This window comes from Schistocerca americana, chromosome 4, assembly GCF_021461395.2.
Source record: "Schistocerca americana isolate TAMUIC-IGC-003095 chromosome 4, iqSchAmer2.1, whole genome shotgun sequence".
Classification (NCBI taxonomy): domain Eukaryota; kingdom Metazoa; phylum Arthropoda; class Insecta; order Orthoptera; family Acrididae; genus Schistocerca; species Schistocerca americana.
The window spans coordinates 431,445,286-431,461,455 of record NC_060122.1 but is presented as its reverse complement, the minus strand read 5'-3'; the positions used below and the strand labels follow the sequence as shown (position 1 = coordinate 431,461,455).

Below are 16,170 nucleotides of genomic sequence, written 5' to 3'. Positions count from 1 at the left end.
ATCAAAGGCAGAGCCACGTGTGAAAGCATCCACGTGATTTTCCAACTGACCTGCCTACACTGTGAAGCTTTCTATGTGAGAATGACCAGCAACAAACTGTCCATTAGCATGAATGGACACAGGCAGACAGTGTTTGTTGGTAATGAGGATCACCCTGTGGCTAAACATGCCTTGGTGCATGGCCAGCACATCTTGGCTCAGTGTTACACCGGGTTATCTGGATACTTCCCACTAACACCAACCTGTCAGAACTCCGAAGATGCGAACTTGCCCTTCAGTATATCCTCTCTTCTCGTTATCCGCCAGGCCTCAACCTCCGCTAATTTCAAGTTGCCGCCACTCATACCTCACCTGTCTTTCAACAACATCTTTGCCTCTGTACTTCTGCCTACACTGACATCTCTGCCGAAACTCTTTGCCTTTACAAATGTCTGCTTGTGTCTGTGTATGTGCGGTTGGATATGGGTGTGTGTGTGTGTGTGTGTGTGTGTGTGTGTATACCTGTCCTTTTGCCCCCCTAAGGTAAATCTTTCCGCTCCCGGGATTGGAATGACTCCTTACCCTCTCCCTTAAAACCCACATTTCGTCTTTCCCTCTCATTCCCTCTTTCCTGATGAAGCAACCGTTGGTTGCGAAAGCTTGAATTTTGTGTGTATGTTTGTGTGTCTATCGACCTGCCAGCACTTTCGTTTGGTAAGTCACATAATCTTTGTTTTTAGATATATTTTTCCCACGTGGATATATATATATATATATATATATATATATATATATATATATAGACACACACACACACAGCTATTACAAATGATTGAAGCGATTTCATAAATTCCCTGTAGCTCCAGTCATTGACATATGGTCACGACACACTACAGATACGTTGAAAAACTCAAAGTTTTGTTCGGCTGAAGCCGCACTTCAGGTTTCTGCCGTCAGAGCGCTCGAGAGCGCAGTGAGACAAAATGGCGACAGGAGCCGAGAAAGCGTATGTCGTGCTTGAAATGCACTCACATCAGTCAGTCGTAACAGTGCAACGACACTTCAGGACGAAGTTCAACAAAGATCAACCAACTGCTAACTCCATTCGGCGATGGTATGCGCAGTTTAAAGCTTCTGGATGCCTCTGTAAGGGGAAATCAACGGGTCGGCCTGCAGTGAGCGAAGAAACAGTTGAACGCGTGCGGGCAAGTTTCATGCGTAGCCCGCGGAAGTCGACGAATAAAGCAAGCAGGGAGCTAAACGTACCACAGCCGACGGTTTGGAAAATTTACGGAAAAGGCTAAAGCAGAAGCCTTACCGTTTAAAATAGCTACAAGCCCTGACATCCGATGACAAAGTCAAATGCTTTGAATTTTCGGCGCGGTTGCAACAGCTCATGGAAGAGGATGCGTTCAGTGCAAAACTAGTTTTCAGTGATGAAGCAACATTTTTTCTTAATGGTGAAGTGAACAGACACAATGTGCGAATCTGGGCGGTAGAGAATCCTCATGCATTCGTGCAGCAAATTCGTAATTCACCAAAAGTTCACGTGTTTTGTGCAATCTCATGGCTTAAAGTTTACGGTCACTTTTTCTTCTGCGAAAAAAACGTTACAGGACACGTGTGTCTGGACATGCTGGAAAACTGGCTCATGTCAACTGGAGACCGACAGCGCCAACTTCATCTTTCAACAGGATGGTGCTCCACCGCACTGCCATCATGATGTTCGGCATTTCTTAAACAGGAGATTGGAAAACCGATGGATCGGTCGTGGTGGAGATCATGATCAGCAATTCATGTCTTGGCCTCCACGCTCTCCTGACTTAACCCCATGCGATTTCTTTCTGTGGGGTTATGTGAAAGATTCAGGGTTTAAACCTCCTCTACCAAGAAACGTGCCAGAACTGCGAGCTCGCATCAACGATGCTTTCGAACTCATTGATGGGGACATGCTGCGCCGAATGTGAGAGGAACTTGATTATCGGCTTGATATTTAAATATGTCTGCTTGTGTCTGTATGTGTGGATGGATGTGTGTGTGTGTGCGCGCGCGAGTGTATACCTGTCCTTTTCCCCCCTAAGGTAAGTCTTTCCGCTCCTGGGATTGGAATGACTCCTTACCCTCACCCTTAAAACCCACTTCCTTCCGTCTTTCCCTCTCCTTCCCTCTTTCCTGATGAGGCAACAGTTTGTTGCGAAAGCTTGAATTTTGTGTGTATGTTTGTGTTTCAATTGAAAAGCTGCAAGTATTTATGACATAAAAGACAAAGTGAAACTATTATCTTTGTCAGTCACTATTTGCTTCCCCTCAAGTGGGAGACACTACACAGGGACTCTGCAATCCTTTACATGCACCATTTGCAAGCTGAACAGGAAGGAGCTAAACAATAATGGTGCCCCACGTACTATCCACCACACACCGCAAGGTGGATCACAGAGTATAGACATAGATGTGGACAAGGAGCATCTTTTATAGCTTTTGCATCATCATAAATAACTTCCTAAACGAAAAACGCATAAATACACATGAAACAAATGAAATAGTTGACTATTAATTTATGGCATGTAGTGTAAGAAACACATTACTAACCTTTGTTTGTGGCATGTACTTTGAAAAGCGTTCATACTCTTTGCTGATCTGGAAGGCCAGTTCTCTAGTGTGACACATGACCAAAACATACACTTGATTTTCTGTTGGTTCCAGTTGCTGCAAAGTTGCCAAGACAAATACAGCTGTTTTCCCCATTCCAGATTTTGCTTGGCATAAAATATCCATCCCAAGTACAGCCTGTGGAATGCACTCATGCTGCACTGAAATCAAAGAACATATTCATCAGTATTTTTCATGGGTAATTACACAGTTCTTGAAAGTAATTATAGGCATCAGTGAGAGAGTTCAAAATCATGAAATCAATGGATATAATTGTCATCATAGGTGTTCAAAGAATGAATGTGACATTAGTATAAATTTACCCTCTGATGGATGTTCAAAACCACAATCTACAATTGCTCTCAAAATCTCTGGTTTCAGCAGGAAATCTCTGAATCCAGAACTGTGAATTGACACATACGTTCCCTTCACTTCCTTCTTGGATGGCTGAGTATCTCCTGATCCTTCCACAATAGTCTGTTCAGGCTGCTCCTCATCTTCATAGTCCAAAAGGTCATCATTATCAGCCATGTTAAAATGCTGAAATTTTTAAAATGTTAAGGTTCAGTAACGCAAGATCAAACAGAAATTGAAGGTTTCTTTATATATTCTTCTAGCTGTAAACAAAGCGCTATAACGAGGAGGAAGAAGAAGGTACTGCCCTCAAGTGGTCGACACACAAAAAATTCTAATAACAAACATAGAACTTGTGCTTCTATTTAGAAAGTTAGGACATGAGAGAGAGAGAGAGAGAGAGAGAGAGAGAGAGAGAGAGAGAGAGAGAGAGAGAGGGAGGGGGGGGGGGATGAATTTATGCATCCGCACTGATAGTAGTTTATTGTGCTGACTGTCTTTGTCTAAAATTATCAGCCCTGTTGTTTCTATAAGTTTCATTGTAAACAATGAGCAGCCCCGCCTTTTCCATGTATTGGCCTACAGTTCAAAAAAGTGATCAAATGAAATTCTTGGTTCTTCTCAGTGTCAAGGTTTCTGATCATTCAACTCACAATACCACAATGCAGGCTCTTTCCAATGGGGATGGACATCAGCTGCTCACAGAGTGTGCAGACACATGTAGTACATAGGTTACCTGCTGGGCAGTGCACATCGTTCAAACCTCATTCTACTGCATGTGCAAATCCTTCACCCATCCTTGTCTGCAATCACTTGGCTCAAGAAAACTAACATAAAAGAGCAGAGGCAGGTTGCCCGACTGCATGCACATAAGCTGTTTCCACACCTCTGCCTGCAAGTGCCTGGCTTTTCGCATGCAGACATTTAAGCTGGAACAGCCTGCTCAAGTGGGACTAAAGTGTTTTTTTCCTTGCTCAGAAGTAAAATTGCTTCAAAGAGCACCTGCACCAATTTGGAAAATCTGAAAAATCTAAAAACTTACTACTGTGTTGCAGTAGCAATAATTGATATCACCGAAAGAGAATTCAAGGTTATGAACATGCAAAGAAACGGCAATGCAAAAAACGGCTTCAGATATGTTTTCACGCGTTATTCTTCCATTGTAATATTGTCATCATATTTTATCTCACCCCACTGGTAACAAAGTAGGAAGTCAGAATAGACAGGACTCATCAAAAATAATCAGATGTCCCTATCTATAATTTCATCATTCTTCCTTCAGCTAATTATATGGTTTGTTGGAGGTTAAGGGGCTAAACAGTGAGGCCATCCGTTCTCCAATCAAATAATAATCCATCTGGAGTTAGTGTTAACAGCCATAAATACAATGAAATAATGAAACCAAGAGCACACAAGCTGTCTCCCAAGGGTCGTATGTAGTGGGAATCCTCAGCTGCATCACTGCCACCCCCCCCCCTTTTCCCAAATCAGATTAAGGGCGGATAAATAGTTACAGAGGAAAAAATCCCTTCTATTCAAGAGATTCATAATAGCTGAAGTTACAAAACTAAATACACAATGGTAATCATTGGACAGACAATAATAACACAAAGTGGGAGGATAAATAACCCATTCTGTAGGTGGATGGGGCCAGGCGAGTCTCCACAACGCTCTGCATGTGACGATGTCCATCCCTCCCACATCCTCCCAGCCCTGACTTATTACAAAGTTTTTAAATAGATGGGAACAGCACCCACTCAACCCCTTCCCAGCACCCACTCAGCCCCAGGAGACACCATGAAAGGAGTTTGAAACAATATATATGAGAATAAAAGTCATATTCTCAGAGAAAACAAAGATGAGTTCAACTGTTCATGAGTCAGCCACCAACGTTGGAGACAAAGAATCCAGAAGACCATGTGTAACACGGAGATCCAAGGAGGAGAGAACATTCCACCAGGCTTTGCAACAAATGTGGGAGTGGCTCGTAATGATGAAAAAACTAAGTTAATCTGGCAAGGATGATGTGGAAATGACAAAGGATGGTGTACTAGATTCCTTCTAGAAGGAACAGAATGAGGAGCACCATTCTAGTTAGAAGGTCTCAGTCCACACTCACTCTACTCATCAAAGCTGCCTTCTACCAACAACGGATGCCTGAAGCATATATGTACTAGTCAATACTTTTAGTATGAGGTCATAATTTATACACGCACCGTACTTCATAACAGAGTGTTATTTATGTAAATTGAAGGGTAGGGACTTCGGGATCAGCGGCATTTGCCAGACCAGGACTCAAACGCAGGATCTCCAACTTGCTGGCTCCCCAGTTGACTCATTCCCAACCAGCACTACCTATCCACAGTCCCCAGCCATGTCCTCCATACTCTCACGCTCACATTGTTACCTACCACCACCTATCAGCACCCAAAACCATGTCATCCAAGCTCTCATGCCAAGATAATCCACTTTTTTGCAATAAATGCAGTGTCTGGGCAGTCCTGTGGTTAATGCAACTGCCTAGTATGCATGAGATCCCAGGTTAGAGTCCTAGTCAGGCACACATTTTCACTTGTTGCTGCTGATACAGCATAAAGTCCCGATGCAGCTGATATTGTCAATTCCTTCCCTTTCTCCCACAACCCACTTCAACTTAAATCATATGCATCACAGCCGCGGAACCCACGTGGTGTCTTTATCTTTCGGACATACACGACAACATCAATCATAAGATTTTTCCCTGGCCCATCCTTATCACCAGATTGGTACAACAGCCGAATGATACATATAGGCTGTAAATTGGCACTTCTAGCAATGTGGTGATGGCAGCAACACAAGCTTTGCACTGTGAGTACTCTAGGAAGAGGAGCATGTGAACAGAAGCCATACCACTACTCACACAGCATGTAACAAACATGCACGTGTCTCTTTAGCTGTTAAGAAAACAGTGGCGAACCAGAGGAAAGCTTTTCTGTAATAAAACTGAAATCTTATTGCAATAGATTTCCATTAACAAAACCAGGATTCCTTCATTTTTCATTTGCACCCTGAAACTTCACCACCAGTGTATAATGCATGCAGTTTACAATTAAGTTCGTTCAGTTTTCTTCCGGCAAATTTCAGATATTTATTTGAAAGTAACATTTTCCCGAGGACATGCAGCTTTACTGTATGATTAAATGATGATGGCATCCTCTTGGGTAAAATATTCCGGAGGTAAAATAGTCCCCCATTCTGATCTCCGGGTGGGGACTACTCAAGAGGACGTCGTTATCAGGAGAAAGAAAACTGGCATTCTACGGATCGGAGCGTGGAATGTCAGATCCCTTAATCGGGCAGGTACGTTAGAAAATTTAAAAAGGGAAATGGATAGGTTAAAGTTAGATATAGTGGGAATTAGTGACGTTCGGTGGCAGGAGGAACAAGACTTTTGGTCAGGTGATTACAGGGTTATAAATACAAAATCAAATAGGGGTAATGCAGGAGTAGGTTTAATAATGAATAAAAAAATAGGAGTGCGGGTTAGCTACTACAAACAGCATAGTGAACGCATTATTGTGGCCAAGATAGATACGAAGCCCATGCCTACTACAGTAGTACAAGTTTATATGCCAACTAGCTCTGCAGATCATGAAGAAATTGATGAAATGTATGACGAGATAAAAGAAATTATTCAGGTAGTGAAGGGAGACGAAAATTTAATAGTCATGGGTGACTGGAATTCGTCAGTAGGAAAAGGGAGAGAAGGAAACATAGTAGGTGAATGTGGATTGGGGGGAAGAAATGAAAGAGGAAGCCGCCTGGTAGAATTTTGCACAGAGCATAATTTAATCATAGCTAACACTTGGTTCAAGAATCATAAAAGAAGGTTGTATACCTGGAAGAATCCTGGAGATACTAAAAGGTATCAGATAGATTATATAATGGTAAGACAGAGATTTAGGAACCAGGTTTTAAATTGTAAGACATTTCCAGGGGCAGATGTGGATTCTGATCACAATCTATTGGTTATGAGCTGCAGATTGAAACTGAAGAAACTGCAAAAAGGTGGGAATTAAAGGAGATGGGACCTGGATAAACTGAAAGAACCAGAGGTTGTACAGAGTTTCAGGGAGAGCATAAGGGAACAATTGACAGGAATGGGGGAAAGAAATACAGTAGAAGAAGAATGGGTAGCTCTGAGGGATGAAGTAGTGAAGGCAGCAGAGGATCAAGTAGGTAAAAAGACGAGGGCTAATAGAAACCCTTGGGTAACAGAAGAAATATTGAATTTAATTGATGAAAGGAGAAAATATAAAAATGCAGTAAATGAAGCAGGCAAAAAGGAATACAAACGTCTCAAAAATGAGATCGACAGGAAGTGCAAAATGGCTAAGCAGGGATGGCTAGAGGACAAATGTAAGGATGTAGAGGCTTGTCTCACTAGGGGTAAGATAGATACTGCCTACAGGAAAATTAAAGAGACCTTTGGAGAGAAGAGAACCACTTGTATGAATATCAAGAGCTCAGATGGCAACCCAGTTCTAAGCAAAGAAGGGAAGGCAGAAAGGTGGAAGGAGTATATAGAGGGTTTATACAAGGGCGATGTACTTGAGGACAATATTATGGAAATGGAAGAGGATGTAGATGAAGATGAAATGGGAGATACGATACTGCGTGAAGAGTTTGACAGAGCACTGAAAGACCTGAGTCGAAACAAGGCCCCGGGAGTAGACAACATTCCATTAGAACTACTGACAGCCTTGGGAGAGCCAGTCATGACAAAACTCTACCATCTGGTGAGCAAGATGTATGAGACAGGCGAAATACCCACAGACTTCAAGAAGAATATAATAATTCCAATCCCAAAGAAAGCAGGTGTTGACAGATGTGAAAATTACCGAACAATCAGTTTAATAAGTCACAGCTGCAAAATACTAACGCAAATTCTTTACAGACGAATGGAAAAACTAGTAGAAGCGGACCTCGGAGAAGATCAGTTTGGATTCCGTAGAAATGATGGAACACGTGAGGCAATACTAACCTTACGACTTATCTTAGAAAAAAGATTAAGAAAAGGCAAACCTACGTTTCTAGCATTTGTAGACTTAGAGAAAACTTTTGACAACGTTACCTGGAATACTCTCTTTCAAATTCTGAAGGTGGCGGGGGTAAAATACAAGGAGCGAAAGGCTATTTACAATTTGTACAGAAACCAGATGGCAGTTATAAGAGTCGAGGGCCATGAAAGGGAAGCAGTGGTTGGGAAAGGAGTGAGACAGGGTTGTAGCCTCTCCCCGATGTTATTCAATCTGTATATTGAGCAAGCAGTAAAGGAAACAAAAGAAAAATTCGGAGTAGGTATTAAAATTCATGGAGAAGAAGTAAAAACTTTGAGGTTCGCCGATGACATTGTAATTCTGTCAGAGACAGCAAAGGAGTTGGAAGAGCAGTTGAACGGAATGGACAGTGTCTTGAAAGGAGAATATAAGATGAACATCAACAAAAGCAAAACGAGGATAATGGAATGTAGTCAAATTAAATCGGGTGATGCTGAGGGGATTAGATTAGGAAATGAGACACTTAAAGTAGTAAAGGAGTTTTGCTATTTAGGGAGTAAAATAACTGATGTTGGTCGAAGTAGAGAGGATATAAAATGTAGACTGGCAATGGCAAGGAAATCGTTTATGAAGAAGAGAAATTTGTTAACATCAAGTATAGATTTAAGTGTCAGGAAGTCGTTTCTGAAAGTATTTGTATGGAGTGTAGCCATGTATGGAAGTGAAACATGGACGATAACCAGTTTGGACAAGAAGAGAATAGAAGCTTTCGAAATGTGGTGCTACAGAAGAATGCTGAAGATAAGGTGGGTAGATCACGTAACTAATGAGGAGGTATTGAATAGGATTGGGGAGAAGAGAAGTTTGTGGCACAACTTGACTAGAAGAAGGGATCGGTTGGTAGGACATGTTTTGAGGCATCAAGGGATCACAAATTTAGCATTGGAGGGCAGCGTGGAAGGTAAAAATCGTAGAGGGAGACCAAGAGATCAATACACTAAGCAGATTCAGAAGGATGTAGGTTGCAGTAGGTACTGGGAGATGATGAAGCTTGCGCAGGATAGAGTAGCATGGAGAGCTGCATCAAACCAGTCTCAGGACTGAAGACCACAACAACAACAACAACAACAACAACAACTATATGTCCACCCTTAATCTTATTTGGGAAATTGGGGGAGGGGGGGGGGGGATGCAGCTGAGGATACCCGCTATATGCGAGCCTTCGGAGAGAGCTTGTGTGCTCTTGGTTTCCGCGCTTTGTTCGCATTAAGAAATTTATCCCACTGGGAGACGAGATGATGAATTCCTGTTTGTGAAACATTGTCGGCCACTGATGGATCCAGAACTGTACCCATTCTTGCACTTCCTAGTTTGTCAGAAACCAAGGTCTTTCTTCATATCTTTGACTGTGACTATGGTACCTCATGGTTTTTGTGATGTGTCTTCTTAGTGTCCCACACACAAGGAACTCTATGAGCAGATCATCTTTAGCACAAAGAATTCAATAGTACTTTGGATCATTCACTCAATTTATGTACAACAAACTTAAACCGGAGTAAAGTAGTAGATATATACATTTTGTAGAAAACTGGATGCATTAAACAATGAATCCCACATAAAAAATGTAAAATTAAAAAAAGTAAGATGAAGTTAATCAAATCTAAGCCTCCAACTACTTTTCATATGTCAAAGAAGAGTCTCGACACTGGCAGCACTGTTGCTACATTCCTAGTGCTAAGCTCAGAAGGCTTCTGTAGTTCAATACACAAACGATTACAGTTTGCACATGTCAAGGCACGGACACGGATTGCATTGACGATTACAAGTGACAGTTGCACTGTGCGCATGCGTGTGTTTTATGCTTGAAGAAAGTGCATATCTTGCAAATTATGTCTCTCACTTGCTTATGCAGAATTTATCACCACAATCAGCAATGACAACTCGCAATAAAAGGAATCAAAATTCACTTTAAAAAATTAAAAAATAGAATAAATAAATTAGCTACGATCATGTTTAATGCTCGCATTAGCTACGGCATATGCAGCAGAGCACTCAGACTATGCTGAAAGCTCATTGGCTGCAGAGAATGCATGACATAGGTCTGCACAACAAGCCTAAATTCAATCGCCATCATTTCGTTCATCACGCCAACTATAGCTGTACCAATGTTTTGTTACTGAAAACAAGTGTATGGAGTTGCAAGAACACTAAGGTGCATTAGGTGATTGATTGGAGTAAGTGCATGAAGCAGCTCTTCTGATTGAAGGAAGCCAGTATAGACAGGTTTCATCACAATAGATCAGATGTCCCTATCTATAGTTTCATCATTCTTCCTTCACTTAAACATTAATAAAAAGAAAAGGGCACAAATCCCTTTCCCCTTAATACTGATCAATTAATTTTGCAATACAAATTAAAAGTCTAATAAGGTAATGAAATCATCAGCAAATTTATAAATTTTTATGGTTCATATGGATAACTATCACAAGTCACTGTACATTAAATTCAGTACACATACACATAGCACACAAATAAAATCTGTCCAAGTGTTAACTTACAAAAGCTATTTTTGTTTATCTGCTTTCAGTAATCAGTAATAATGTACCAGGATGATAACAACATGAATGACAGTTAGGTGCTTGCATGAAATTCCATAGCAACAACCAACCAGAGAACATGGTTGGTACAGCTTTCTGTTTGCTGTTGTATACCTTCATGCATAACAAATTTACAGCCACTAAAATAACTTTCTTCTTCATTTTTTTCATAGGCTACTTTGTGCTTTTCTAAAAATACACAACGGAATGCCAGCAGCTGAAAGGCAAAGTGAGTTAAGAAAGTGTTAACTCGTGTTACAGTTATTTCAAGGTTGGAAAACGAACTCTGTACTGCAGGTTAACAGGAAATGGACAAAGGAATTGATACTGGACTTATTAGCTGCTGTTGCCACGACCATACTGAGTGTGCTAGTAACAGCAAACCAACATTTTTTTCCGCGTAACAGTCAATAACTTTTGTTATTCCGTTTTGGGTATATATGATGTGTTTCAGGTGTCTATAGTTACTTACAGAGTTGTATAAGCCAAGGGAAATCATTCAACCCTAATCTCCACACTACCCTACTGCTTGACAACAATAAATTGGCCCTTTGTGCAGTAGCTGCTGGGAACGACAGGAGGCGTGCTCTGACCCAGCATTAGGGCTTCTGTGGGGAGAGGAGCAGTGAACAGGAGGCAGGTCAGACTCCTTACCCCTATTTTGTGCTTATGTTAAAACCAAGAAGTTACCGGAATGGATACACTAGCAATGGTCTGTGACTACCTTCCAACTAGTGCATTTTCGCCAGTGCTGGCAGCACAGTAAACAAGCTAAACTTATAATGAACAAACTGCAGGCACTTTGTTACAAGCCTGTTTCTATCCTGTGTTAGTCAACATAATCTATTGGAAAAAATTTAACTTCCAGTAGCTTGAAAACTGGACGAATATGACACAGTTTGGGTAAACTGTACAGTTAGGTATGACCATGTTAACTACTAGCATGATAAAACTAAACAACTTAGACACTGCGTACACTAACCTACCAAGATTGTCAGCTGAAATAAACACATCCATCCTCTCTATCTAACTACAAAGAAATTATGGGGGAGGCTCAGAGGTAACTAGCCCACCTCACCCACTGCTAGCATCTTATATAAATAAAAAAAAATTATACTTGTACTTATGATGACAGACTGTGAAAAACTGTAATAGTTAACTGTTTCCAAATTATATACTACTTATATATAGCAGACTAACTGGACACTGCATTCACAATAACTACTACAATGTTCAACACACAGTAATGTTTACTTGCTAGGATACAACTGGAAACAAGTCAATACTATTGCTACTAAAAGTCACCGAACCAGCATCAATAGTAGCACTCGAACTCTTAAAAAAAAAAAATTAACAAGAATGTCTGGTTATGTACTGCTACTGGAACAACCGTATTTTCGATTTCAATGCAACAAAACATTGGAAGTATCGCATAGATTTTCAGTATTACTTTATAAAGGTATTGCCTACCAATCTGAAAAAAGCTGTCATCCAGAGTAAAATTAATGCACCTAATCCACATGCTTACTATTTCCACAATACTGATAGTGCACAGGTAAAAGAAAATTTTGCAAAAGTTATAATTTTTCTATGCCCTAACATTGTTAAAAGTGGTAAACTCATAATCCATTACACACCAAACCTTAACTTACGCGTAGACTAAGATAAGATTTATTTTTAACATAATACCGCAAGAAACCGGACTAAGATCTCTTCACTTTGTTTCATACGGATTGGCCACGATGTACATAACCATACCCAAGCTAAGAGTAACGAGAAGGAAGTCAGTATAGATGGAATCATCACAAATGATCAGATGTCCCTATCTATAATTTCATCATTCTTCCTCTGTTTGTTTACGCAGTAGACAATAATGCAAATAGCCTGTCCTCAGTTTCGCACAAGTTTTTAAATTGCACGAAGCATTTCACTTACTAACTACAGCCTAAAGTCACTTTCAGACAATCTACAGTTAGCAAATGGGAACACCAATTACAAGGCAGAACACAATTTGAAAACTGATCCTTCTAAATCAACAAATACAATATGGCGTAATTTATTGATTTCGTAATTCCAATTCATTTGCAATATAGGAGATAATAGAAATCAATGCTACATTTACTGAGCAATGTTTTGAGCCGTAACTTCGCACATAGTACAATCTACCTCACATATCGTACAATATTATAAACGCAACAAAAACCGAACATGAGTTCCCCATTAACTTATGGCTTTTACAGCCAATGAAACCATAAACAACATACAAAGTAAATATAATACTTTCACACAACTATAAACAATTACATTTTACTTACTGTTTCAAACCTCAGAAGCACTACACACAGAAATACCAATACTAACTTTTACACGCTACTTCTTCAACCCGTGTACCACTTCACCTACAGCCAAAATGGAAGGTAACGCCAGGAAATCAGTCACACAATCAAATTTGGTTATGAACGTCGATCTGGAAGGCATTGCTGGAGGCAAATATATACGAGTAAAAACCCCCAATATTTTTTAATAATCACTAATAAATATCTGACAGAAATTCTTCTAAACCGGAGATTATTCTGAATTACAGTTTCTAAATTGACCGGAAGTAATTTGTAATTATACCAATGATATCGCTGAAGACTCAACAACAGTCCAATGGACTTGACTTTCATCACAGTCTAACGTAACAGTCGCGACACTTCGCCTCGATTTTGTTGCCAGAAGCGCCCCAAGCGGCCGGTAAGTTGTACTGTGAGTTCGGCGCGATCGTGAAATCGAATAGTGACTGTTTATTTTGATTTACACAATGGTTTTTACCATCTGGAGCGTTTGTAGCGCAATAAATTGCAGCTGCAATAGGTAGAAGACACCACAGCTGTCTTTTTCAGGTTTCCTAAGGATCCTGAGAGGTATATACCATCATGTTACTAAAGTGTATCGTCAGGATTCACTTGCAAACTGTATGTGAATAAATAATGAATGTTTCGTTTTAGGAGCAAAAAATGGCTAGTTAATAGCAGACGAGAAGACCTTATGAAGAAAGACCCGGTTTACCTGTATAATAATATTAGGTTTTGTTCGCTACATTTCGAACAAAACCAGTTCATGAACGCAGACAATAACAAACTCGTGTGGAATGCAGTACTTACACTGTTTGACGTTCCAAATAAGCCATCTCAACTGACGATGAAGAGGAAACTGCCACAGAGATTAGACAGTCAATCTAAAGCTGTAAAACAGTCCTATGACACAGAAGCAGCCAGTTCAACTCTCCATGTATTAGTGCCAGATTCGTGAGAATCGTCAACACAGACCTGCTTTGACGATGAAGTGGTTAGATTGAGTGCAGCTGTTCGTGTCTTACAAAAGCGTGTGTAGTGTCAGAATGTGCAGATCGCTAGACTTCGAGCGAAACTATTATGGGACAAGGAAAGTGTCTACAGACAGATTGTTTGAAAATCATTCAAATATTTGGTTTTGCGTGAAATGTAATATAATCAGCTCATTATAATGTTTTCAGCATATTTCTCCCACTATTTGATAGTAGCTTGTCCCACTTAGAATAATATAAAGATGAAGGTCGTTCTTGTGGCAACAGACGACAATGACAAACACAGTAGGTCTACAGAACGATAAACGAGCTGTCCATCGCTTTTGCATGTAGAGGTACATGTCTGTGATTCTTACATGTGATTCTGTGTGTTTATATTCTTTTGATATCGACGTGGTAAGCTGCAATTCTGTCCAATGCCACAAGTGTTTCTTCACGAATGTGTTGTAGCTTGCCACTATATTCATGGATTTTGTCCATACTTGCGCTTATTTTAGAATCATTTTTAGAAACATATATGCCTTCTGATACTACACAGACTCTTGGAGGCAAGAAACTAACTCAAATAATTCGGAAATAACGTAGGAAATGGATGCAAACAAACATTATGCTTACGACGCATCTGACGTTCACCTTACCTTCCGCTTGGAGCGCTAGTGTCACTCCACCTGTCAAACGGCAACAACTTTTACAGCAGTGAGTGTCGCGACTGTTATATTAGACTGTGACTTTCATTCACAAAAAATGTATCAAAATATTGACGTAGAGTTTTAGTTGCATCTACCGTAATGTTCTCGGATTACTCAACAGTAAGGTCGATTTATTGACGGAACGGAATGTCAAAACACTGCAGAACGCGTTTGGCACATCGAAGAAAGCTGTGGCTCGTACAGAATGACTTAATTATAAATCAGAAAAAAGAAATGTTTATGGCTTTCTTGAACAGAATACGTATATTGACAGATGATACGAGGTTGGAGGACGACGGTTCAATCCCGCGTCCGGCCATCCTGATTTAGGTTTTCCGTGATTTCCCTAAATCGCTCCAGGCAAATGCCGGGATGGTTCCTTTGAAAGGGCACAGCCGACTTCCCTCCCAGTCCTTCCCTTATCTGATGAGACCGATGACCTCGCTGTCTGGTCTCCTTCCCAAAACAACCCAACCCCCCCCCCCCCCCAAGGTTGGAGGAAATTCTTGGGAATTACAGTTGACAATAAACTCCAATGGAGACAACAATGTCTTGCAAATTTAGCACCATAATAATTATTATGATACTGCTTGCATATTGTGCTACTAAAGAACACCTACGTACATTGTACCATGCATACTCACAGTATGGAATTACCATTTGGGGAAACCAGTGACGGCTCGCAGATATACATTCTGGATGTCCACAAATTTTTGAAATCAGGTAGATATGAGAGTGCGAAATTAATAGCATCTACTGTATGAAAGTTACGCCTATCAACATATTTATACAACTTCAGCCCCTGTCAATAATAATAATAACAATATGCGTAACTTGCCTAAAAAAAGGAAGAACTGTTTTGTGGAATTTTGTTGTTTACTGCATAATTAAGTACAGTTTTTGGCAAGAACGAAATAATGTTTAACCTTTTGCTACTCTCCATTTCACATTTTTGTGGAAGTGGGAGTTTTCCTGCTTTTTTTTATTTTTTCCATCAACTGTACAATATCCCTCATTCATATATTAATTAACAAATTAACTTCTGGGCTGAAAAATCAGGCATTCTTATGTTGCACTCATATAAAAACTTACGTTTATTATACACTTATTTGTTAAATGTTCGCTTATATTCAAGCTTATTTGATTCCGTCACTTTCTCAGACAACGAATCTGGTCTGGGGTGCCATAGTTTCTTTGCGGTTAACTTTTTCTGGTAATTTTCTTTTCTGTTAGCGCATAATACAGATTCAACAGGGTTCACATTGACACTCCACAGGAATGCCGACTCCTGCACAGTAGCTGGGGCGCTGACATGAAAAAATATTGGGGGGTCCAACACTGGGGATCTCGCCCCAGGAAATTTTCAAAATTTTATATGAAAAATAGTGAGTTTTAAAGTTTTTTAAATCATTTTAGAGTCTAACGATCAACATTATAACACTGAAAACTGGACTCACGATAACTCGATACTCCAGGAAACTCGACAAGCCTGATACATTTTTTGGTTTTGAAAAAAGAAACAAAGCATAAACAAG

At 40.2% G+C, this 16,170-nt stretch overlaps 1 protein-coding gene across 1 annotated transcript in view; it reads right to left on the bottom strand.

Annotated features, from left to right (window-relative positions):
* Positions 1 to 13,088, bottom strand: part of LOC124613955 (ATP-dependent RNA helicase WM6) — a 33,822-nt gene extending 20,734 nt beyond the window's left edge. The window contains exons 1-3 of the mRNA XM_047142733.1: positions 12,934 to 13,088; positions 2,952 to 3,168; positions 2,569 to 2,789 (exon numbers count right to left, since the gene is read on the bottom strand). Coding sequence (XP_046998689.1) covers positions 2,569 to 2,789; positions 2,952 to 3,159 — 429 coding nt within the window. The 5' untranslated portion in view covers positions 3,160 to 3,168; positions 12,934 to 13,088. The remainder of the gene's footprint in view (positions 1 to 2,568; positions 2,790 to 2,951; positions 3,169 to 12,933) is intronic.
* Between the last annotated feature and the right edge of the window lie 3,082 nt (positions 13,089 to 16,170).